The sequence below is a fragment of the Penicillium hordei genome, assembly GCF_028827395.1.
Source record: "Penicillium hordei strain IBT 12815 chromosome Unknown utg000005l_segment0_segment0, whole genome shotgun sequence".
Lineage (NCBI taxonomy): Eukaryota > Fungi > Ascomycota > Eurotiomycetes > Eurotiales > Aspergillaceae > Penicillium > Penicillium hordei.
In genome coordinates this window covers 174,834-198,115 of record NW_026623146.1, presented here as the reverse complement: position 1 = coordinate 198,115, position 23,282 = coordinate 174,834, and the positions used below count along the sequence as shown (strand labels likewise).

The window sequence follows — 23,282 nt, the reverse complement described above, 5'->3', positions numbered from 1 at the left end:
TTTTCCTTTTTTCTTCCCTTTTACACTCCACTACGTCACTTCCTAGGCATTTTGAGAGAATACTGCCCTGAGGTCTGAAATCACATACCTCGTTCTATTCAAAGACATATCTCCCGTATCCCGAACCCCTGTTCCAAAATGCCGATGCCACCCAACACCGACTTGTCGAAGCGTCGACGCTTCCAACCTCCTATCACAACCTTCTTCACATCTGCCTCGGAACCAGTGTCTTCAGATACACCCCCAGTATCGCATCATCACCATTACGCTGCAGAAACATTCTCTGCCCACCCCGTCGTGCCTGCCAAAGTTCAATCCTCACTTCTGTCCGTCGGAATGCGGGTCCGGAAATCTGTCGCAGATGGATATAGAACCCACATGTCCAAGACAGAAAAAAAGGCCCCACTCCCTGCACCTGTCGCTCAGACCCCTCGCGCTCAACCTTACCATAACAGCAGACCTTCTGAGCTGCCGCCGTTTTCTGGCGCTGGTAAATCCTCCTTCAGCCACGATGACTACCTCGTCACCGACGATGGTGACGCATACTCAATCCCACCAAGCAGTCAGGACTCGACTGTGTCATTGGCCTTGGGCGGCCAAAAGCGGGCTTTGGAATTGGATGGTGATATTCTCGTTGATGAGGATGCTGATGAATCATTCAACAATTTCGGCGCATCCTGGCGCGAGAACTCATATGGACGAACCATCCTGTCTCCGAATTTGGGCCAAAGTCGACGTATTCTTGCGGTACGTCACACCAAGATTGAACAGCCGACTATGGAAATGGATGATTTCGAGGAAGCTACGTTCCTCCGCCGCCGCGAGGAAGTTGATGCAGAGGATGTGCGGATGTACGGTGTTTAGACTGTGGTTCTCACTTCTCGTTTCTTTTCTGTTATGAGCCACTGCGTGGCATGGCCTTTTATTTTCTTGCTTGTTCCCGGGGCCTGGAATCGGCTTGGTCTCTTTTACGAGACTTGTATTATACCCCCTGTTGTTCTATGTTGTACCATATTGTCTTGTATCATTATCTTTTCCCACCTGCAGAGCAGTGAATGTGACTTATCAAGACCGTTATCTCATACGTTTAGATTTCAGTGATCAGGCTTATAGTCAGCTTCAGGGTCGACTCCAACAGCAGAGGTAGATGTCAGGCTAGCACCTGAAACACAATCAGTGTAATTGTTACCAGACATCACCTGAGCCTGCCGGTCTCAAACTCAGACTGAAATAAATAATACACAAAGGATAAAGCAACCAGCGAACAGAATACATTTTGTATATAAAAGAACGACCATCAAACGCTGAATATATCCCTACGTCCCGAAATATTGCCCCACATTATTCCAAATCACCAACCTAGCAATCTTGCCCAATATACTCGAATCTTCAAAAGTTTCGGAAGCCGGAGAGGAGGATTATTATTTGATAATACCAAAACAGTCTGCTTTTGCCGAATACGATAGTTATCATTGTTGACAACGTTAATGGTATCCTTCAAGGTAGCGCCGAAATCAGTATCAACATCTTCGAGCTGTCCGAACTCAATATCTAGATCTTCTTGCATATCTTGCTTGAGCAAGTCCCGATGTACTCGGTCTTGTACGAGAGGAGTTATCCAAGTGTCAGTGGAGGCCATGTTTTGGATGTATAGGTATTTTAGAGATGAAAAGTGTGAGATAGAAAAGAGAGCTATGTAGTATGTATTAGTTATATATATACATCCGTATATGTACTAGTAGTTAATTAACTTTCCACCTCCGTTGTATCACCGCTTTTGCTCATAGAGTAAAGTATATTATATTATGATCCATAGGTTATATACGGGACTATATTTTCATTCCAAGGTCATGGAGTTAATTGTCTATATATGTAGCATTATGTACCGGATTTAGGTCGAGGCCCGATTGGGGTGCTACTTTATATTTAGAATGATAGGCCATGCTTAATAATGCTCAAACTATGCTCAGTGAGCGCCCAGGGTGTGCGCAGCTAGTACTCAGGTCACCGAGTGCTTAGACTCCGGTGTTGATGACGGGACCAATGCCTAAGTGGTCCACGGGTTCGCTCCGCAATTAGTGATCCCCCCACTTCTGGGCCAACCAGTTTTGTTTGTATAGTTTGTTTGCATAGTTTGTTTGCATAGTTTGTGCTGTTTGTGATAACTGTAGAGTCTGGTTTGTATTGATAACCAAGGCCTAATAAACGTTGATGAAAATCATGAAGAGAACTAGCTCTCCAGCTGGCGAAACAATTAACTATCTAGCTTACCAACCGTTCGGTCTTCTCGGGTGCCGAACTGAGTAATTAATGTTCTGATGTTTCCGCCATTGTAGTATACCAGTACTTATAAACAGACCAATCCTCGATCCTTGTTGTCTCTGTATCAAACTATCTTCCTCCCAATCAATCATTCATTCATTCACTCATCATGTCTCTCAAAACCATCACTCTCTGGACCCTCAAGGGCCACGCCGGCTCGCCCAACCCCTGGAAGGTCCTCATGATCCTGGAAGAGCTCAAGCTTCCTTACGAGGCCAAGTCGGTCGATCTCACCGACCTAAAGAAGGAACCCTACGAGTCTATCAATCCTAATGGTCGTGTCCCCACCCTCGAGGATCCAAACACCGGAATCACCATCTGGGAATCCGGCGCCATCCTCGAGTACCTGATGGACACATACGACAAGGAACACACCATCAGCTTCCCCGCCGGCTCGAAGGAGTACTACGAAAGCAAGCAGTGGCTACACTACCAGATGTCCGGCCAGGGACCGTACTTTGGGCAGGCCGCCTGGTTTACGATCTACCACCCCGAGAAGGTGCCCAGTGCAGTCGAGCGCTATATTAACGAGATCCGTCGTGTTTCCGGCGTGCTTAACCGATCGCTTCAGAACAAGGAGTATCTCGTTGGCGACAAGTACAGCTATGTTGATGCTGCTTTTGTGCCGTGGTTTGAGGTGGCTGGGCTTCTCTGGTCGAACGAAATAGATCTCGAGAAGAACTTCCCCCATGTTAATTCCTGGTTGAGCCGCACCAAGGCTCGTCCGGCTATTGCTAAGACGATTGATGATAAGGCAAAGGCCGCGGCTGCTGCGGAAGGAAAATAAGGCAATGTGATCGAAGATGAAACTCCTATATAGTAGGCGAGGCTTTTAGTGTGTTTAAAAAATCAGATGTCCCATTCACCCAGGAAGAAGACCCCATCGAAATAGCCCTTCGACTAGTTCCCGTTTTTTCTTTCTTGTAATATCTTTCACTTATCCTCTTTGGCTGGAGCATTCAATACTCCCACCGCGTTCACATTGTCGTCCCTATCGTTTCCACTTTTATTACTGGATAGACGGCTGTCTCTATGTAATCGGTCATTATGACCTACTTTGTCGACATTTTCCCTGGTCAGAGTTCGATGGAGTGGGTAATTCCAGTATCAGCGCTTGCAGACCTTCTAGATATTATGAAATACGAATTATAGACCCCTGAGCCACTTTTATTACGATCAAGGGAGAGCAATAGATGCAACATGCCCAATGAACGCTTGACAAAGTTGTATCAGCCACCGCAATGCACCTTTCCGCTATCCTCCGAAGCCGCTAGATTTAAAAATGGGTTGCTGTTGGTATGGAAGTAAGAGAGAAGAGAGAAGTAAGAGAGAAACAAAGAAAATAACGTGGACTTTCCTAAACATCCATAAGAGCCCTAGAGTCATCCTTCACTTTCGTATCCAACTCTGCTCACTTCCAAACCCAAGCATCCATCCATCATCTTCATTTCATCATGTCTTTTAGCAGCAGTATTCCCAAGGTCCCCAGACAGTGGCAAACTCATGCAATAGAGTTACTGGTCTTGGACGTCTCGATGAGCCAGCTTACAAAACTTGATTCAGCGTCCAAGATGACGGAACAACAGTTTCTCTGCCGGAGAGTACTTTGGCCAGGATCGAAGAAGGCCAACAAGTCCCCAAAATCCCCCAAGACGATCAAAGCCCGCATTGACGAGGTGATGGTGGACTTCCCCGAGTTCGATGCGTGCCTCCACCAGCTCAGAACACGCGAAAGAAGTAACGCTGATCGAAAAATGGGTGCTTTCAGGACCGAGCCCTGCTGCATGGATGGCCAAGTGGAGACTATAAGGTTAGCGCTTGGCTGACTTCTGTCCTTGGATGTAGTGCTCTCTGGCCCAAATGCCAACTTGCCAAATTTCCTCTTAAGCCCTAAGTTCTTTTCAGGCAGTGGGGTAACCTTGTAGACTCAAATGACTGTACATGTACGCCTTTGGATATATGTAGGTACTGTAGCCTGTATATCGTTCTCGAGGATAATGAAACTATCTATCTATATGGCTGCCCAGAGGGCCACGGGCTAAACAAAGAAATTGGCTGACACCCAAATCTTCTCAGTCAATAATAAACCCCCTCCAGTGGAAGCGCCTACCCAACCAGCATCTCATTCTATTTCTGTCCAACAAATCGCCAAGTCCAAAAGGGCAAAAGAAATGGCGAGGGGCTTTTAGGCTCCTTATCCAGCAGTGATAGCAATCATCGTAGATGAAATTCAATAGAAGGGTTCGGCGAAGAGCCACGAAAGAAGGACACGGTTCCCGCAACCAAAAAACAATCTCATCTAAAACCTCCATACCCATCGCTGAGGCTAAGAAGACACCAGTCGCCAAGGTCACCCAAACCAAAGAAAGCAAGTAGAATGAACAGAACAGAGCCAGTTTGTTTAGACCGTTGAAAATGTTAAAGCTGAAGTATCAGGCTGGGCTTGGCGGGCTTTGAATGCAGTTTTATCACGAGGAACAACACGAGCCGATAGTGGTGTTTCCACTACATGCTGAGGATAGAGCGTCACAGCGTTGTTTTGATAGGCTTTCAAGCAAGCCAATGGTAGATGAATAATTGAGTACTACTGCCCAGGTGTCAGCCCCCGGTAGCTGTCCAGGGGGCCGCGGGGTAAACAAAGAAATTAGCTGACGCAGCTTGACTTCGGATTTAACAATTGCAACGGCTGAAATAAACTGGCTTTGTTCCTTTTTACTTATAGCGTCTATCCAACTTGAACTCATTAATACACATTATTATGTCCAACAGTAGTAAGGATAATGCCACTCTATTCACCCCCAATGAGGTTGATCCCACCCAACTGGCCCAAATAAAAGCTCGCTACGAGGAAGAAAGAAAGAAACGTCTCCGCGACGACGGGAACGCACAGTTCATCGAAGTCGCAAAATCAGCCCAGTATGAGCGTTTCGCCGATGATCCGTGGGTTGATCCAGCAGTAGTCCAACCCCTCCGAGCCAAGTTCATCAATAACCGAAGCGAAATACTCATCATCGGTGCCGGATGGGGTGGAATACAAAATGCTGTCCGCATGATAGAGGCTGGAATACCGGCCGAAGACATTCGCATCATCGACCCAGCTGGTGGATTTGGTGGCACCTGGTACTGGAATCGATATCCAGGGCTGATGTGTGACATTGAGAGCTATACATATCTTCCATATCTGGAGGAGACGGGATATGTACCCAAGCACCGGTATTCGCAAGGCGAAGAAATCCGGGAGTATGCCAATCTTGTTGCGCAGAAATGGGGACTGATAGACTGTGCCGTTTTCCAAACCCAAGCACAGAAGATTGTTTGGGATGATGATGCCAAGGAATGGTCGGTCAATCTAACCCAGCGTCGCAAGGGCCAATCTCCAGATACTCTCCAGATTCGCTCAAGGTTTGTCACCATTGCTGCTGGTGTCCTTAACTGGCCCAAGCTACCGAATATCCTGGGGATTCTGGATTACCAAGGTGACATGTTCCATTCTGCTCGTTGGGCCTACGATGTCACCGGTGGATCTCCAAAAGACCCAGTGCTTGCCAAATTGAAGGATAAGCGGGTCGTGATTATCGGCACAGGAGCGACGGCGGTGCAAATCGTTCCGCAGCTCGCACAATGGTGCAAGCACCTCTATGTCTTACAGCGGACGCCGGCCTCAGTTGACGTTCGTGACCAGCGAGAGACAGATGAAGAATGGTTCCATAAAGAGGTTGCAAGGTCGAAAGGATGGCAACGCGAACGAATGCGGAACTTCCACCAACATTTTACTCTTGGCAAAATGCCAGCAGTCAACCTGGTCAACGATGGATGGACCCACGCTCCTGGCTTAGTTGGTTTAACTGGGTATATAGATGGACCTAAACTACCCGAAGAAATCCCCGCATATACAGCCAGGTTAGTTGAGATTGACACTCCCCGTCAACGCCGCATCCATGCTCGCGTGCATGAAGAGGTGAAGGATCCTGCCATCGCAGAGAAGCTGAAGCCCTGGTATCCTGTGTGGTGTAAACGACCTTTATTCCACGACGACTACCTCAAGACCTTCAACCAAGACAACGTGACTCTTGTCGATACCGATGGCAAGGGTGTCGACCGGATGATGGCAGACTCTGTGGTTATCGGTGACAAGACCTACCAAGCCGATGTAGTTATTTTTGCGACAGGCTTCCTCGCACCACCGGCTGGCACTCCATCTGAGAAAGCAAATATGTCGGTCATAGGCTTAAATGGAGTCACCATGAGCGAGGAATGGCCTCGCTCGGGCCCCACAACACTGCACGGTGTTATCGATGCCAAGTTCCCCAATCTCTTCCTCTCCGGGCCTCAACAGGCGTCTACAAGTGGAAACTATCGGTTCAACCTCGACGAGTACGCGAAGCACATATCGTACATATTGGCAGAAGCGAAACGTAGGGCCAATGGTGCAGACTTCGTTATTGCGCCGTCCACTGAGGCAGCAGAGGACTGGGGTATGCAAGTTATGATGCATTCTGCACCGATGGGGGTTGCAATTGGATGCACACCAGGATACTTCAATCTGGAGGGTGATCTTGATCGTGTGCCACCTGAGAAACATATGGTCTTAGCGCGGTCTGGTCTTTGGGGCTCGGGAATCGAGCATTGGGTTGAAGTTATTGAAGATTGGCGAGCTGAAGGCGACATGAAGGGTATTGTGATACACATGCATCAAGCAGCAAGGCAGTGATGCAGTGAGGCTGTGCTTGATTTTCAGAGACCTCTTTGTCCTCATGGAGCATAAAAGGGCCCTTTGGCGGTAGATAGATACAAAACCCTCATCTGTATCTCTGTTTCTTCTTCTTGCTCTACGTGGATCATCTTGTGATTCGTTGAGCAAGGGCCTGACATGGATGGAGAAAACTTGATTCATAGGTGGTATATATTGAGTAATACTTCACCCATATAACTAGGTATAAGCTAGGAGAGCGTCCATCATGAACTGCCTATTCCCTGGTATCCCAAGCGGTGATGTTTATAGTGCTGGACTCTCAGGCAAGTTGTCGTGATAGACGCCTGATCAGCGGGTGAATACAAACTGACCATATGGTGGAAGACGATTGAGGAATACTCTCAGATATCGTTTGATGTGCTATCACTAGCCTGGAGGTAGTATCCACATATGTAATGCTCTCTCTTCCTGCTCCCTCTCTTTCTTCTTCCTCGCTTTCTTCTTCTTCCTCGCCTCCCATATCACACAAAAATTGTGTACCTCCAACATAATTCCTTTTGCATTTCTCTGATCATATTCACTTTCAATCAGAATCAATTTTGCAACAATGGCTGAGAGCAACGAAACTCCAGTAAGTCTCATCTTCTGTTGATGGCCGTGTCTCGTGTGGTCACCCTATGCCCATGCCCATGCCCATGCCATCCCAACCCATTCCCCGTCAATGTGACAGTCATTTGGTACGGGACCACCTTACTCTATTGATCTGGTTTGCATTTTCTGTTCACGATGGGCCTTGCTGTGCTAGGTTGGCAATGCCTGATCCTGCCGTGTCGTGCTTCCTCTACCTCACACATGACACCAAACTCCTACTTGTACGACAGCACCACTTGACAAAGTCAACATGGCCTATGACTGAAGAAAATCTAAGCTCCCATCGATATACCCTATCAATCCCCTTATGTCTTCAATACAGACCGTGCAAGACCCCATTAACTACCAAGATGTGAATATAAACTGACAACCGTGCCACGTCACCGCGCAGCGCCCAGCCGCCCCCGATGCCGTCCTCCCCCACGACGCGAGTAAGTTGAATACCTCGCATTCCAAGCTCCGAGTCCTTCCCCGGTCATCCTCATAGGAGGAAGCGTCCCCATTACAGCGGTGGTTGGCCAATGTAGTTGAAACACGTGTATATTCTTTTAGCTTCCAGGTTTTGTTCAGTAACTATGCCAATATTTGAATATATATAGGCAACAAACGATGGTTGGTTCATTTCGGATTTCCACGCTTTCAACTATTTGTTTAAAGGACTTGGAATGCAGCAAACAACAGCCTAATTTCAAGGTTGGTACCTAAGGATGGTACTACTTGCCGGTTTTGGAAGGTAGTAGGGGATATTCATCAACACCTAGTGAATATCCCTAGGTTCTTCTCACCAGCATCGGTTACTCAAAACCAATGAATATACTTTGGCTTCCAGGTTTTGTTCAACGACCATGCCATAAGTAGCTCCCTGTTTATTTATAGAGAATCAATCCTTTCTTTTTACCAAACCCTACATACAAAAGAACCTAAGCGTTCAGCCCAAACAGTGAATTTAAGGAGGTGTAGGAGTATGTATCCTCTATATATCAATGAGTATATAATAAACTATATAAAAAAAGTGGATAGGTAAGGCTAATATACAGTAAGGACTAGGTTATTAACTATTATGGATGGGATCACTCGTTGAGCCGAGATCTTACTTTATAACTCAGGATAATAAGAAGCAATAGTAAAAGAAAATATAATATTAATTTCGAAAATTACCCCAGCGTAGACATAGTCTACCGTGACCCCGCGTAAGTAGGCGACCCTGAACGAAGTCCACAATAACATGCCGTAATAACGAAGTAGAGCAGAGATGCTTTAACTATATATTTAACAAAGGATCAACTTTGATTTCATTGGCCGCTTGACATTGAATGGTATATGTTACCATGATAAAATACAATCTGGGGTATCAAAATTAGGAAGAAAGACCTTGATAGTATTAATTCTCGAGATCAAATGAACTGGAGGATACCGTGAAACGCCATATACTGTACACCCCGGAACGCCATATGTAATCATTCAAGTCATATCCATGGATCCTCTCAACCAAAGAGATACTTCTGCCAGCTCTGTTTCCACGGTTTCCAGGTCCCCCCAAACCGGTGGTTAATACAAGCATGCTGACTATTGAAGCCCTCCGATCCAGAATGCCGCTGTCCATTACCCCAAGCGTTGACAGGTAGAACACACAGCCCTCCCAGCAGCTTGCCAGCCTTAGCCTCGGGACCCTCAACGCAGACCGGCTCTTGAATCCCGTGGAAAGGGGCCCACGTCACACGCTGTATAGACGAAGCCGAAGACGAGAACTTAGCTTCCGCATCCGCAGACTGCTGAACTAACCGATGCGTAGATGGTAATGTATCCGATAGAACGTCGAGAATGGCATCTGTAAACACGCCCGGCCCGGTAATCTCCAGCGTATCCATTTCGTTGTATCGGCCGCTCCAGAAATGACTCCCGTCAACTCGTTTCTTCGTATGTGACAGTACACGGACGATGATCTCTCTCAGTAGCGGACTGAACCGTCGGGGCGCATACATCGTGTACTGGATCAAGCCGTAGCGTCGCGCCCAGTGCCAGTCGCGCATCTTCTGCGGGGATGCGAAGGGCTCGTCGATCTCAATCCCGACGACTAGTGAGACATTCGCGTTGACAGTATTGTCTTTGAAGAGGAAGTCGCGTAGTGAGGGACATGATTTGATGCTTCGTGCGGGATAGACGTCGAGATCTGCATAGTAGCCACCGTAGTACCATAGAATCAAGTAGCGGAGGAGATCGCCCCGGTGGACGGAGTGTGGGTATGATTTGTAGAGTCGGGCAATGTCTGGGATGGATTCCAGAGTCTCGAAGATGAATTTATCGGCCCAGTCGGCTTGGACGAGCTGTAGAATGATAAAAAGTCAGTCGCTGAGGTTCAAGTTGGTATTTAATTACCAAAATATAAATTGTTCGTTGTTGGGTCTTACCTTGTATTTCCATTCCGAGTTCTTTTGTTCGAATTGGATTGAATCGTCGCTTCGCTCGCTGACACCTGGTAGCATAATCTGCCACAGTGTGCCTGTCGCATCCTCATCGGGGCGCGTTTCCCTTTCTATCTCCATGGCGCGTAGCGCATTGGAAAGGTTGATCTCGTATTCATAGTCTGGGTTCGCACGAAATGTAGACTGGTGAAGATATCGTGGTCGGGCTTCCCCGTATGACTTCTCATTGCGGGGGTCAAGCCTGAATGTTGGCGTGGGTACGGATTTGAAAAGAATGAATAGGGTCAGTATCGCGGCCACCAGGACATATTTATGCCGGTTCGGAGAGCCTAGAAACACGCGATTCCTCATGGTGGGTGGTGAGAAGACGATCCATAACAAATGCGAGAGACGGTAGAGGGGTGGATTTCTTTGGGCAGCTTTAGCCCCCAAACCTCGGGAAGGCTTCGTCTCATTGGTTTCAGCTGATTAATGTAACTGCGATGGACCCTGAATACCCTGAATAGCGGGGCTTAGGGAGATTAGCTAGTGCTGATTGTGATATTTGGAGATCCAGAGGTAGAGAGGACTGTGAATAAGTGTGATTCTTTTGATTTCAAATTCATTTATCAATATAAGAACATGAGTAGAACATGAATCAAACATCATTGAACATGCCTGCATGTTTCAATTGTGGGGTCAACCCGTGTGTATGTCTTGGCATCTTGGCAATCTTAATCGGGAACTATGGAGCGATAAGGCACAGTCTTCTCGAAAAGCTTGGCTATGCTTTGTATAGCATCATAATTTTTATAAATATTTAGAATCCATGTGAATCTTATGATTACTGTGTTCTCAATTCTTTTCAATTCTTTGAATAGTAGATATGGCCTTGATTAGCTTGATAATCCTCGATTTTTCTTTTTCCATCTGGCTATCCTCAACACCCAAAACACGTAAAAAGCTTTCCAGCTTCGAAAATCACGTGCCACAACAGCTGAGCAAGTATTGTTGATATCGGGCAAATGCCTCGTATCTCTCTTTCTCTTCGACAAGCCTTCATCCTCAGTCAAACCTCACCGTATGTGAGCTCTTCCATAAGGGAGATATCAAGGCCTCTACGGGTATGCATGACCTCCAATAAGCGAAGTATGAGACGGGCATGAACTTACAATCTAATTTAGTACGATGGCAAACCATCCAAGCAGCGGATCAGGTGCGATCCCTAGACAAGTCGCAAGACAAATTAGGCAACAAATCCAAACTCGAGGCCGTACAACAGGACGTTCCGGCGTACCAAACTCCCAGAACAGTATCATCTACCGATCTGGTCAATACCACAGCCCTATCAGACCTGGTATGGGCAGTAGCCGCTTTGCCACTGTTCAAGATGACGTGCAGGATCTCTCTGAACCTGATCCTATGGAACTTGATCCGATGGAAATCGACACTGTCCAAGAACCTACACCAACCACCACCAGGGCTTACACGAATGAGGAACCTGGAGAGAATGGAGTTCACCGCCACATCTTCTACATTCCCATTCGCTCTCGCCCCATGCCGACCCTCGACCTGGACGTGTTGACCGCCGCTCGCACTGAAGTGGCTCACATTCAGAGAGCGGGACTTCCAGTTCTGCAAACCTTGCCTGAGCGACCTGGACCACATGTCTACATTCGTGTTGACACTGACCAGCCAAACCGTGAAAACGCATTGACGGACGCAAATCTTCGGATGGGTACCATGCAGGAAATGATTCGCGATGGCTTCGGCTGGTTCTCGGGTTTGCCTTACCGCCACCCGCATTTCGAAGTCAAATTCCTGCGTGGTCGACGCCTCTAGATTAAGGCTTTCTGACTGGATGAGATTCTGAGCTTTATGAGCACTGTTTCGGGGTTAAAAGCGGGATTGATGAGCTTAGTATGGGGTTTCAGTTGGGAGGCATTCAATGTACTTTGACAACTAATGTGGTCTTGGGTGAGCAAGATTCGTTAGTTAGATATTGCCTGTTGTTCACTCTCTTCTGTATCGTCTATCGTTCTCCTACTTCTTTTCCCCGTTCTTACATCCAGGTAATCCCAAATACTATTCTGAGTGGTTTTACTTCATCCATGGATCATATAAACCTACCTACTGTATGCAAGGTCAAGAATAGAGTAGCCAGTGATGTATTCCAGAGTTTTACAAAAATAACTAGTGAACTTCGAGTGATCTTAAACACCATAGCCTCATAGCTTCATAGCTTCTAGAACGCCATGACAAACTCCCGCAATGCAATTCCCACCCAATTCCATCGAAAACAAAATACTAATCTTCAATCATTCACCGAACGTAACGCCAATGTAGTCTCCCTCTTCTCACACCCCTGCCAAGCCCGTTCAACAGCCTGGATAGTAGACCAGACCTGCTCACGAGCATCCTTCCGACTGACACCTTCCTCTAGCAACTTCTCATAAGGCGTATGGACATGTCGAATATGCGCCTCAACAGCCAATAGCGTCTTTTTCTCATCACTGATCATTCCTGTCCGCCCTACACGTCCCGATCCTTTGAGGAAGGCATGCTCTAGGACGATTTTGAGGGTTTCTTTGGGCATAAGCGGGAATTCGGCCTTTAGGAGTTCTCGCGATTTAGAGAGATCCTTGGCGTCGCGCACTTGCACGGCATTGGCGCGTGATTCTTTGGTTGCGGCGGCTGATTCGAGCACTTCTATGTGGATTACTTCCGGCACTCGGATTCCCAGTGTTCTTTTTCCCGTGCGGTTCTGGGGCTGTTAGCGGTCCTTTTCTTGGTTTGAAACTGATGGCTTAGGTAATGACTTACGTATACGACATACACAATTCGCTCGGACTCTTTGGTCTTACTGCGGCAGTGTCGAGTGATGTAGACATCGCCCTTGGGGACTAGAACGTAGCCATCTGGCATGGGTACTTGCTCAACAATGTTCTGGTTACATGTTTAGTGGACTATTCTTCAACATTAACACAGTTCAAACTCACCTTTTCGAGTGGATCATCAGAGACAGGAATGAGTGCCGCCCATGTTTTCTTGGGTTTACGACGCTTCGTCTCGTTGAGTACTTCGGCGAGCGGTTGGACTGGCGAGCCTCCATCTATCGGACGTGCATGTCCTTCGCGAGTGCGGACACCACGGTTCTTCTTTCTCATACGTGGCTTGCGTTTGCGAACTTTGGGTTTAGTTGTTGGTGCCATGCTGAGTGTTCATGGAGCAAAGGAGGTTGATGAGTTGATGGAGGGCACGGTGGTTAGATGCCGCTCGCACATCGATTCCATTGAGGGAGACTTTCTGGCGGCACTGAGATCTGATTGTCGTTCAATGTTATTTTTGGACCTGAAAGACTTGGCGGTCTTTTGATACTTCCGGTCAAAGCAGATCAGGAACGGTGGCTGTGGCACTGTGGCACTGTGGCACTTTGACTGCGTGGAACCTCACCTTGGTGCCTGGATAATCAGGCCTGCAATCCGCACCAAGAACAGTTTGTCTTTCTGACATCTACGGAGTGTACGAAATCAATTGTAATTACATATATAGATTATGATACCGCAAATACCTTGTGCAACATACTTGAATTACTACAAAATATAGATTCATGGGCGATTTCTGATCTCCACCTTAGAACCCGGCTATCACTTTTAAACGAACTTGATACATCTACTCTCCAAAAGTACAAGTAGGATCCCGATTTATTGTCGTTGATCCTACGGAGTAGACCAGATGTGAATGGACTGGTCAAACATGGTGATATCACATATGAGATCAGCATAAACTGGAGAACCGATTATCCGGGGCTCATTGGTCGGATCCATCCCCCTAGAGACAGATTCTATGGAATAAAATTAGGATCAACAGATCTATAGATTGTGAGATCGGAGTTGACTGTTTGTTGAAGGTCTAATCCAAGACACTCTCGAATGTCCTCCATATGTTGTATCTACTATCGACCTACGGAGTACAGACAATCGTCACCAGAGTCAGGGCAAAGCGAGTACGGGGAAAGGCGTGGTGCCTGGAGCAACTAGTATAATCTTTGAACAAAGAGACGCCAAGACGGTTTAATAGGGGCTTAGCTCAATTCTGATTACCCCAGCTGAACACGGGGTTGAATTTCCCCCTTTCATCCACGAGGGGGTTCTCAAAGTGGAATATCCGGATAGTCTGATAGTCTGGTATTCTGAGGCTATGAAGGTTGAATGTCTGAAGCTTCAATATTGGCTCCTCCATACCACGTACAACATTGCACGAGGTACAACTTATATCGCATGTCCGGAGGCTCCACAGCTCACACGTCATCATTGGTGAGATTTGTCCCCTTTGATCTCACTGCCTAGGAAGGCTGGATCGGCTTCCCCGACGGCTCTTGTCCCTCGAGTACTATTGTAGGTCTAGATCGACAAACAGGGGGGAAAGCCCGACTCTTGACTTTTCAAGGTTGTTAGCTGAACTCAGATGAGCTGAACACCACAGTATGATTCATATTCTGTTCCTGCATGAAGCACAACATACTTCCAGATGTCGTACGTCGTACATACTAGGAACATCGAAGATCGGGGAGAGAGCTGTGGATCAGTGGATTCTGTTAGAAATAAAAAAAAAAGCCGAGTCCCCACGTAAAATAAAAAGATAATAAGACAAAAAAGACAAAAAAGAATTTAAAAAAAGGGTATTTTTCACTTGAGCGAAAGGAAAAAAAAGAAACCGACAAACAGAGCAAAAGGAAAACATCCCTCTCTCCCCTCCGACTCTGCTTCCAATACCTCCCTTTATAAACTCTACACACACACACAGTATGAATTAACTAATGATCTTACTTGCTGTCTCCAATCTCTGTCATTCTCAATCAATTAAAGTTGCCTGGCAGCTTGATCTTCAATGGTTACTGGGTCTGTGTTGCTGACATGAGTTGGGATCACCCTGTCCACAGGTATGCATTCTCCCTTGACAGACCCCCTTGTGGGGGTATCACATTTGTAGTCTTCTATTCTTTTTTTTTTTACCAATCTATACTATATGCCTATGTGAAAAAGACGCTCATGGATTCGTTTATGCTCAGCTTCAACTATCCCAACGGTGAACCTCAAACTCCAACGAGGACTCCGAACACCTTCGACCCGTTTCACACCCCAAAACTCGAATCCAGCTTTTTTGACCCCCGGGTGACCTGGGATACCTCCGATCCATATGCCTCCAGCCCGGAGCTTCTTCGCACACCCCAGAAGTTCGGTCTAGGCTCGTCGAATTCACTGAAAGATCACAATGGGGAGACTACCGGCTACAGGGGGAGGTCTTCGGATCAGACCGATACGGCCAGACGCATTCGCTCGGTGAAGCCTCTTCCGAGTATGGGCGAGGATTACCCTCGAACAGTAGGATCGGCCAAGTCAGCAGCCTCAATGCAAACCCCGCCGCCGACAAGTGCATCAAGGCGAAAAATCCCCGAGTTTGACCAGCCCGATGGACATACACAAGGAGCAACACCGGGCATGGGAGGTCATTTGGAAACACCCAGTCGTCTTCTCGGAGCATCCCCTCGAATGTTGGGCAACCTCCAATCGTCACCCGATCTTTTTCAGCTGGCTTCATTGGATCCCACGGGCTCGCCTTTCTTCCCACAGCAACGACTATTCTGGGATCATGATATAGACAACACAGCGAGCGAGATTCCCTTGCCTAGCAACGGGAACAATTTCAATGCTCGTCAGACTTCTGCCTTTACAAACACACATCAAATCCCCCAATTACCAACCATCAGTGGTTCCATTCCCGACTTTGGCAACGGCTTTGGAATTTCAGCACCACCACCCACTGATGCTGCCATATTTCCTGCGCCATTCTCGACCTCTCCCCGGCTTCCGGTCACCAAGGCTGAGGATCCAGCTCTGTTTCTCAGCTCCCCTGCTCGGAGATTCGGAGGGCCTCAAATGACACCAGAGACACGGTCTCTTCGTGGCCTTCGACAGCCCTATCACCACCAGGCAGAAGAGTCAAGACGGGAGGAGCTTATCCGTTCGCAGGCACCAAATGGCCACCGATCCGATCCTTTCACTGCCTTCCCGAGCGAGAGCGACGAGGAGGATGACGACTACACACCGAGGGGAACACGACCAGGTCTAACCCGTAGTATGACCCATAACGGCCTGCCTAGCTCGTCCCGGCAGCTCAGTCAATCTGGGGGTTTGATGGCATCTACCAGCGGAATCCGAAAGAGCCCATGTAAAGGGCGTTCGTCTCCAGCAAAGCCCATGCGTCCAGCCCCCTTGGCACGATCTAGTTCGGCAGCCACCGGCTCCTTGACGCGCTCGTCGTCTGTAGTGCTTCGCATCGGTCGAGATGGCCGTGCAAAGGCTGAAATGGAGCCACTCAGTGAGACTCCTACAGGCCTGACTGATCCCCTGACCGGGATTGATCTGGATGGTTCTACAACCGAGAGTGAATCAGATCCAGCCGAGTTCTCGGAATATCCCGTGTTGCATCGCGCTCAGTCGTCCTTTTCACTTTATGATAGCTCAAGGCGTCCACTTTCCCGGAGTGATTCAGGTTCCCGGCCTCCTTCAAAGGGCTCATATGCATCCACCGTCGGTTCATCACATTCGGGTCGGATGTCACCCTGGGCTGGCTCTTCTAGGGGAGGCGGGCGAGCAGTGTATCGTGGATCTCCTGATATTAAGCGGACGCCCAAACGGCATTCCTCTCTGCTGCACTCGGACTCGACATATACTCGGAGTAGTGTAGTATCAGACTTGTTGCCCGGGGAGGAGGAGGACGAAAGTGGCGATGCTCAATCTGCGCTCCGACAGGTTCTTAAAGAACGTGGCCGGGGACCAAGACCCTCCACGAACGCGTTTGGCAACCGACTTTCTCGGTCATCACATACCTTTACTCATCTCCGCTCATCACCACCCCGCCTTGGCAGTGATTTTGACATACATCCCCGCCACAATGCTTCTCCCACGACGTTGACCGACCCTGACCTAGCAACCCCCAGCACAGATCGCCACAGCAACCCCAGTAACGGTACACGATGTGTCTGCCGCTCGATGGATAACGGTGGCCATCTCATGATTCAATGGTGAGTCCCAGTCTCCATCGGCCTTGATTCCAAAGTTGATTATGCTAACTTTGCCAGTGAATCGTGTACACACTGGCTGCATACCAGATGCGTTGGATTGGAGCGTGCAAACCTGCCCTCCGTCTATGTCTGCGTCTTTTGTGCTCAGACACCATCCCGCCAAAACCGTTCCCGGACAACTTACGTTCCCACGGGGCAAGCCCCTCCCTCTCCCTTGGCTCACAAGTCATTCCGCCTCCGGTAAACCCTGGTGCATTGACCACTGTCTTGGATGCATATATGTCTGGGAAAGACCGGTGCCTCTTGATTTCTTTTGTGTGATTCTTCCCCCAACCGGGCTCTTTTATACTCTGCATTAGCCGGGCTACCCTGCCCCATCTCATAATCGCCCTTCTCCGAACCCCTTCTGAGACCCCATTACCCCCCTTTATGATACCTATGTACTATTCCCTCACAAATCTGGACAACACCAGAATAGAATCATCTCTATACTTCTCTACACATTTTCTCTTTTCGGTGTTGTAAACGCCTTTTCTGTAAGCAAGGATATCTAAGCTCGGTCTAACAAGACCGTGTACTGGGAAATCCTTAAGAAAGGTGCAGAGCTTCTTGATCCAAAGACTCTACTAGCCTCCAAAGGACCCCTCGATGAATTTACAATGGCTGAAAAAATAGCGACCGAGAGCTTTATAAGAGAAGCGGGCTATGGGCTTAGCCTTGCCAATCAGCGGCACTGTCGCCTCTTTTGGAAAAGACTGTTCGAGATGCGTAAAGTGGGTGTACGGAAGCTTCTGCTTTATCGCACCAAAGAATTCGGTTGTTTCTGTAAAAACTACCCGTTAGATTCCGGTGAGTCTCTTATAAATGGCTCGACTCTGGAAAGAAGGGTACGGTTCACTTATCGAGCAACTGGAAACTCGGGCGGAGAGCAAGGGTAACTTCATAGGGAAGCTATAGCTGATTCAACCGCACGTAGGGGAGCGACTGGATATACCAGAAGCTGTGTGGAACAGCTCGTATAACCCGGTTTCTTGGAATTTCCCAACTTGCCCCTAGACGCCCAACTTCCTAACCAGCCTTTCTTTCCCACTACCTCTCGTCGCTTTACGACAAAATAGGGACCTTCACACCTATGATTATAAGAAAATTCCTTCGAACTACATGTTTTCCACGCTCTGTGTTCCCTAGCTTCTATAGCCAGTCTGCCCTTTCTAGCAGCCTGAGTATTGTTCGCTCTCCTGCTCCTATTAGCCGCTTTTCGTGTCTCGCGAAGCCCGCGTTTATACCACCACATTTCGGGAATATCATGACCACATTTTCAACAATGGTCCCCTCGAAACGTGATCCCACAATGGATGCCGGTCGGAATGCGGCGGACCGGCTCGAGAAGCTCCTTGACGAGGACGGATTCAAAAAATGGGGCTTCGTGATCTATCGATGCACATACCAAAACAATACTGACTGGGAGAATTTTATGGCTCGCTTCGTGAGCACCGTCCTAGAATACCTTGAGTTCTATAATGGCCTTGACCTCCTTGACACATTCACCCCAACGGTCTTGGAAGACCCCTCCTTTGAGGGCGCGACAGTCGCTACTCTACGCGAGCACTTCAATCAGTGGGCTAAGACTTCGTTAAAAGAGGAACAGGGTGTTGCTGAAGACTACCGAGCATGTACCGGCCGCTACCGGTTTTTCATTATGGTGGATCAGGAAGCTATGGATTCGGTTTTGAGCGCCCCCGAGGATGAAGATGAAGCAGCATTTGTTCGTATGGTTTATGCTGAATGGAAACCAGAGATGCCTGATGAAGAAGACATTGCGAATGGCGATGTGTCTGGGCTAGAGGAGCCTATTGAGGGGTGTACCCAAAACGATGTGGGTTGGATGAAAATGTGCTGGCATTGGGTAGAGCTGCCAGGGTTTCATAAGATGCGGGATTGGGACGACTGGGAAGCGTACTATGTTCGGCCCCCAGAGATTGGAGACATTCCCTGATGTCTAGCTTAAGTAGTTATTAGGCGAAGAGGGATTTTAGCTTGCTACTAGGTACATTCTCAATTCCGCATGGTCCCTTCAAGTATTTCAGATATAATCCATTATCTTTGAACAAAACCACTAGATTCACACCAAATTCAATCTCGGAATTCACCTAGGCATAACCTTGAAAAGTTTCATTCATGGGTTGGCGCGCTGACTGGAAAATCCAAGTAAAGTCTACACAGGCAACGTCCTTTGGTCTATTTTCGGCCTTACCTACTGGGCAGGTGCAGAATAGGGGTGTTACAGGGCCGTGGGCAGTCAAGGGGTCCAGGACGCCCAGATTTACTGGAAAGGCAGCCGTTTCTGGCCTCAAACCAATCCCACTGGTCCTGATATTTTTCATATTCTATGTTGTAGTTGTAAAACTGCAGAACTCCCCGCATATCGGGGTAGCGAACCGGTCTCGGGAGAGGAGCCGGCCCGGGTTGTCTACCCTAATCCCAAGACCCAGCTGATTTAGTTTCACAATAGCTCGCTACCTGTTCCTTGATCGCTCAGTTTTATGTCACTTAGCCTCCTACATATCCTACATAAGTAGTTGACCGAATCTCACTGTGTTTGGAACAGGCCCTTTACAAAAAAAAAAAAAACATCCCTACCAGGTACCTGACATTGTATAGATCGGACTGGGATCTGATTGGTCCATCCACACTTATCGGCTCACCGCCCTTTTATCGAGAAAAGTGCTTTTCTCCCCGCGGAGTCAGAGTGCCCTCCCTCTTTTTTTTGCGCGCCACTCACTCTCTTTGGTCTCATTCCAGTTTGTGCTTCGTCATTCACTCACTCCAATGTCTGCTTCTCTCCCTGGCAGTCGGGACCTTCCCTCGTCGCAATATGACCTGAAGACCTATTGGGGTCGCGTGCGCCATGCCGCCGACATTTCTGATCCTCGGTAAGTTCACAGAGAAGAGATTGGTCGCACGGAGGGTTGTCCAGCATATACTAATCATGTCAATTCATATTAGGACCCTATTTGTTTCGCCCACCGGTCTTGAAAGTGCCAAAAGCCTCATTGCCTCTTACAAACAGAACCGCATCCCGGGCATGACACCGGAGTTGTGGTCGGCGAAAAAAGTGGTCGATGCGACATTGCACCCTGGTATGGACTCGTTCAATCCTATAAAAATAGTCATTGGCTAACTCAGGTCTGACCAGATACCGGAACACCTGTTTTCTTGCCCTTCCGCATGTCGTGCTACGTGCTCACGAACTTGGTTGTCACAGCAGGCATGTTGACCCCAGGATTGCAGGTGAGCGCCTCTCTATACATATCCATACATATACTTCGGAACGATATACTGACAATTTAGACAACCGGCACCCTCCTCTGGCAAATCGGTAACCAGTCCCTCAACGTTGCCGTCAACAACGCAAACGCAAACAAATCTACCCCTCTCTCCTTGTCACAAATCGGCAAGTCATACCTCATGGCTGTCTCAGCCTCCTGCTCCGTCGCTGTTGGTCTGAACGCCCTCGTCCCCCGCCTCAAGAGCATCACCCCAAACACCCGCCTCATCCTCTCCCGTCTCGTCCCCTTCGCCGCCGTCGCCTCCGCCTCCGCCCTGAACGTCTTCCTCATGCGCGGCGAGGAGATCCGTCAGGGTATTGATATCTACCCCGTCCTGTCCGAGGCTGAGCGTGCCAAGCGTGAGCTCAACGAGGATGCTGAGCCAGTCCAGAGCATCGGAAAGAGCAAGAAGGCTGCTACCATTGCTGTCGGTGAGACAGCTATCTCCCGTGTCCTGAACGCTACACCTATCATGGTCCTACCGCCATTGATCCTTGTTCGTCTCGAGAAGACGAACTGGCTCCGTGCCCGTCCCCGCATGGTTATGCCTATTAACTTGGCGCTCATTCTGGGTACTTCCATTTTTGCACTGCCGCTTGCGCTCGCTGCGTTCCCGTCTCGCCAGGCTATCAGTGTTGATAGCCTTGAAGAGGAGTTCCGGGGTCGTGGTGGTGATCTCGGTATGGTGGAGTTCAATCGCGGAATGTAAGTTTTGGATCTTCGGCGTTGCGCAGCGTGCATATTACATTGTCTTTGCATAGGTCAGAGATTATATAGACCCGGTTTTCGTTTAAATGTCAATACTGTTGTCCGTTATGGCCCATTCAATATAGAGCAGGTACTGCTCTACCCCTAAGAATCTTTTCAGCCCGCTCTGCAATATCGAGCAATTCATCATCCCCCAAACGCCGGCCCATTAGCTCCAATCCAACAGGAACACCAAGCACAGCAGACACAGTCGCAGGGCTCCGCCCAGCTGTATTCCCCATATTAGTCCAGTACTAAACATCGAGTGGAATCACCTACCGGGAATACAAATAGCAGGCCTCCCCGTCAACGCAGCCAAAACACCATTCCGTCCAGATTGCTGCTTTGCACCGATCTTCACAGGGAGCTGTCTCTGATGCGGATATACCAGCGCGTCGATATCATATCTATCGAAGCATTGTTTTACAGACCCTTTGAGAGCAGCAATATACTCCAGTCGACTTCGATATGCCTCGCTCGTCAGTGAGAATGTCTCTGGATCCTCCAGTGCCGCAGAGAAAACATGCGTCATGGCTTGTAGCTCGAACTCGCCGCTCTGGGCAATAGATTCCAGTGATCTGTGCGGCGTTGACGAAACCAATGACGACTGCAAAAACTCGTCGAGATAGTGCTTGAATTCAAAAGCCTGTGTATCACCCTTCGCAAGCATGGCTCCATAACTCCAATCCGGATGGCTGCATGGGTCGATAGATACGAAGGTGATATCCGCATCTTGTTCCTGTATAGAATCCAAACTCGATCGGATAATATCTTGCACGATCTGGTTCTCGGCGATATACTCCGATTCCACAGTTCCATCTACATGAACTTCGGGTTGGAAATAATCCTCCAAAACTCCAATTCGAACTTGACGACCACTCCGCATCCCTTCAGACACCCCCAAGGACCCTCCCTCTCCCTCATCCGACCCCTTCATAACCCCATACAAAATCCTCACATCCCCAACACTCCTCCCCATCGGCCCAGCAACATCCTGCGTCCGCGAAACAGGTACAATCCCAACACAGGATACCCTTCCCGTCGACGGTCTGAACCCCACAACCCCACACGCAGACGCAGGTGATCGCAGCGAGTTCATCGTGTCTGTCCCGCACCCCGCGAGCCCGAAATTTGCCGCTAGCGCTGCGCCTGTCCCGCCGGAGGATCCGCCCGGTGTGCAGGTCTTGTCGTATGGGTTCAGCGTTTGTCCGCCGAGTGAGGAGAGGGTTATTCCTTGCAAAGCGAATTCATGGAGGTTGGCTTTTGCTAGGATTATTGCTCCTGCGGCGCGTAGCTTGGAGACGACTGCGCTGTCTTCTTTTGTTTGTAGGATTTTGAGGGCTTGCACGCCTGCGCTTGTTGGTAGGTCTGCGGTGCTGTAGTTGTCTTTTAGGATTATGGGCACACTGTGTAATGGTGGGTATGGTTTGTTGGTTTGGTTGAATGTGAGTGTTTCGGTGGCTTTTTCTATGGCGGTTTCTAGGGCTGTGCTGTTTATCGTGATGAGGGATTTGAGGGTCCCATCATGTTGCTTGATAGCGGAGAGATATTTGTTCACCAGCTCCGGGCCGATGGAGGGGTCTATACGGAGTAGTTCATGGAATTTGCTGATTGTCATCTCTTCTCTTTTCCATGCTGGAGAGTCCATGATGTTGATGTGAGTCATGGGTTGGATAGGGAATAGAGGGGCAATTGGTATTGGAGTTCCCCGATGTTGATATAGCGATCGACCCAATTCACGCACGCCATACATGGATCTGCAATTTGATTGATGGGATCAAATCTTGCTAATACACATGTGCATGTCTTGGCCCTGAATCGGAAATGTTGTAACACAACAAGTAACCGGGTCACTTCGATATAGATGCATACCCCTCTCAGTGAACACGGCTTCGGGTTATCCCGCTCCGATGTATACAAAACCGAGACAAATGGGGTAGCAGAGTCATGTACAGGTCTGAGCAGAATTAGAAAGTTGAAGCGAAAGAAACACATATATACACACACCATACGGTTAACAAATGGACGCCACAAACAATCAAATGGTATAA

General features: G+C 48.5%; 12 protein-coding genes across 12 annotated transcripts; 8 read left to right on the top strand and 4 right to left on the bottom strand.

Annotated features, from left to right (window-relative positions):
* Positions 1-138: 138 nt before the first annotated feature.
* On the top strand, positions 139-864 carry N7537_009043 (uncharacterized protein; the record flags this gene model as incomplete). The annotated part of the gene is made up of 1 exon (XM_056900097.1): positions 139-864. The coding sequence occupies one exon, from the start codon at positions 139-141 to the stop codon at positions 862-864; it is 726 nt and encodes a 241-aa protein (XP_056748765.1).
* A 487-nt stretch (positions 865-1,351) lies between these two features.
* On the bottom strand, positions 1,352-1,639 carry N7537_009042 (uncharacterized protein; the record flags this gene model as incomplete). Its single annotated transcript, XM_056900096.1, has 1 exon — positions 1,352-1,639. One exon carries the CDS (start codon positions 1,637-1,639, stop codon positions 1,352-1,354), a length of 288 nt encoding a protein of 95 aa, XP_056748764.1.
* A 792-nt stretch (positions 1,640-2,431) lies between these two features.
* Positions 2,432-3,109, top strand: N7537_009041 (glutathione S-transferase family protein; the record flags this gene model as incomplete). Its single annotated transcript, XM_056900095.1, has 1 exon — positions 2,432-3,109. The coding sequence occupies one exon, from the start codon at positions 2,432-2,434 to the stop codon at positions 3,107-3,109; it is 678 nt and encodes a 225-aa protein (XP_056748763.1).
* A 667-nt stretch (positions 3,110-3,776) lies between these two features.
* N7537_009040 (uncharacterized protein) lies at positions 3,777-4,405 on the top strand (the record flags this gene model as incomplete). The annotated part of the gene is made up of 2 exons (XM_056900094.1): positions 3,777-4,132; positions 4,399-4,405. 2 exons carry the CDS (start codon positions 3,777-3,779, stop codon positions 4,403-4,405), a joined length of 363 nt encoding a protein of 120 aa, XP_056748762.1.
* Positions 4,406-5,080: 675 nt separating this feature from the next.
* Positions 5,081-7,033, top strand: N7537_009039 (flavin-containing monooxygenase; the record flags this gene model as incomplete). The annotated part of the gene is made up of 1 exon (XM_056900093.1): positions 5,081-7,033. One exon carries the CDS (start codon positions 5,081-5,083, stop codon positions 7,031-7,033), a length of 1,953 nt encoding a protein of 650 aa, XP_056748761.1.
* A 2,117-nt stretch (positions 7,034-9,150) lies between these two features.
* On the bottom strand, positions 9,151-10,440 carry N7537_009038 (uncharacterized protein; the record flags this gene model as incomplete). The annotated part of the gene is made up of 2 exons (XM_056900092.1): positions 9,151-9,990; positions 10,075-10,440. The coding sequence occupies 2 exons, from the start codon at positions 10,438-10,440 to the stop codon at positions 9,151-9,153; spliced, it is 1,206 nt and encodes a 401-aa protein (XP_056748760.1).
* An 816-nt stretch (positions 10,441-11,256) lies between these two features.
* N7537_009037 (uncharacterized protein) lies at positions 11,257-11,910 on the top strand (the record flags this gene model as incomplete). Its single annotated transcript, XM_056900091.1, has 1 exon — positions 11,257-11,910. One exon carries the CDS (start codon positions 11,257-11,259, stop codon positions 11,908-11,910), a length of 654 nt encoding a protein of 217 aa, XP_056748759.1.
* Positions 11,911-12,382: 472 nt separating this feature from the next.
* On the bottom strand, positions 12,383-13,280 carry N7537_009036 (DUF2293 domain-containing protein; the record flags this gene model as incomplete). Its single annotated transcript, XM_056900090.1, has 3 exons — positions 12,383-12,832; positions 12,892-13,014; positions 13,068-13,280. 3 exons carry the CDS (start codon positions 13,278-13,280, stop codon positions 12,383-12,385), a joined length of 786 nt encoding a protein of 261 aa, XP_056748758.1.
* A 1,839-nt stretch (positions 13,281-15,119) lies between these two features.
* On the top strand, positions 15,120-17,399 carry N7537_009035 (PHD finger domain protein; the record flags this gene model as incomplete). The annotated part of the gene is made up of 2 exons (XM_056900089.1): positions 15,120-17,155; positions 17,213-17,399. 2 exons carry the CDS (start codon positions 15,120-15,122, stop codon positions 17,397-17,399), a joined length of 2,223 nt encoding a protein of 740 aa, XP_056748757.1.
* Positions 17,400-18,479: 1,080 nt separating this feature from the next.
* N7537_009034 (uncharacterized protein) lies at positions 18,480-19,151 on the top strand (the record flags this gene model as incomplete). Its single annotated transcript, XM_056900088.1, has 1 exon — positions 18,480-19,151. The coding sequence occupies one exon, from the start codon at positions 18,480-18,482 to the stop codon at positions 19,149-19,151; it is 672 nt and encodes a 223-aa protein (XP_056748756.1).
* Positions 19,152-19,984: 833 nt separating this feature from the next.
* Positions 19,985-21,193, top strand: N7537_009033 (sideroflexin family transporter; the record flags this gene model as incomplete). The annotated part of the gene is made up of 4 exons (XM_056900087.1): positions 19,985-20,088; positions 20,162-20,295; positions 20,352-20,446; positions 20,507-21,193. 4 exons carry the CDS (start codon positions 19,985-19,987, stop codon positions 21,191-21,193), a joined length of 1,020 nt encoding a protein of 339 aa, XP_056748755.1.
* A 115-nt stretch (positions 21,194-21,308) lies between these two features.
* N7537_009032 (amidase) lies at positions 21,309-22,879 on the bottom strand (the record flags this gene model as incomplete). The annotated part of the gene is made up of 2 exons (XM_056900086.1): positions 21,309-21,460; positions 21,511-22,879. The coding sequence occupies 2 exons, from the start codon at positions 22,877-22,879 to the stop codon at positions 21,309-21,311; spliced, it is 1,521 nt and encodes a 506-aa protein (XP_056748754.1).
* Positions 22,880-23,282: the final 403 nt, after the last annotated feature.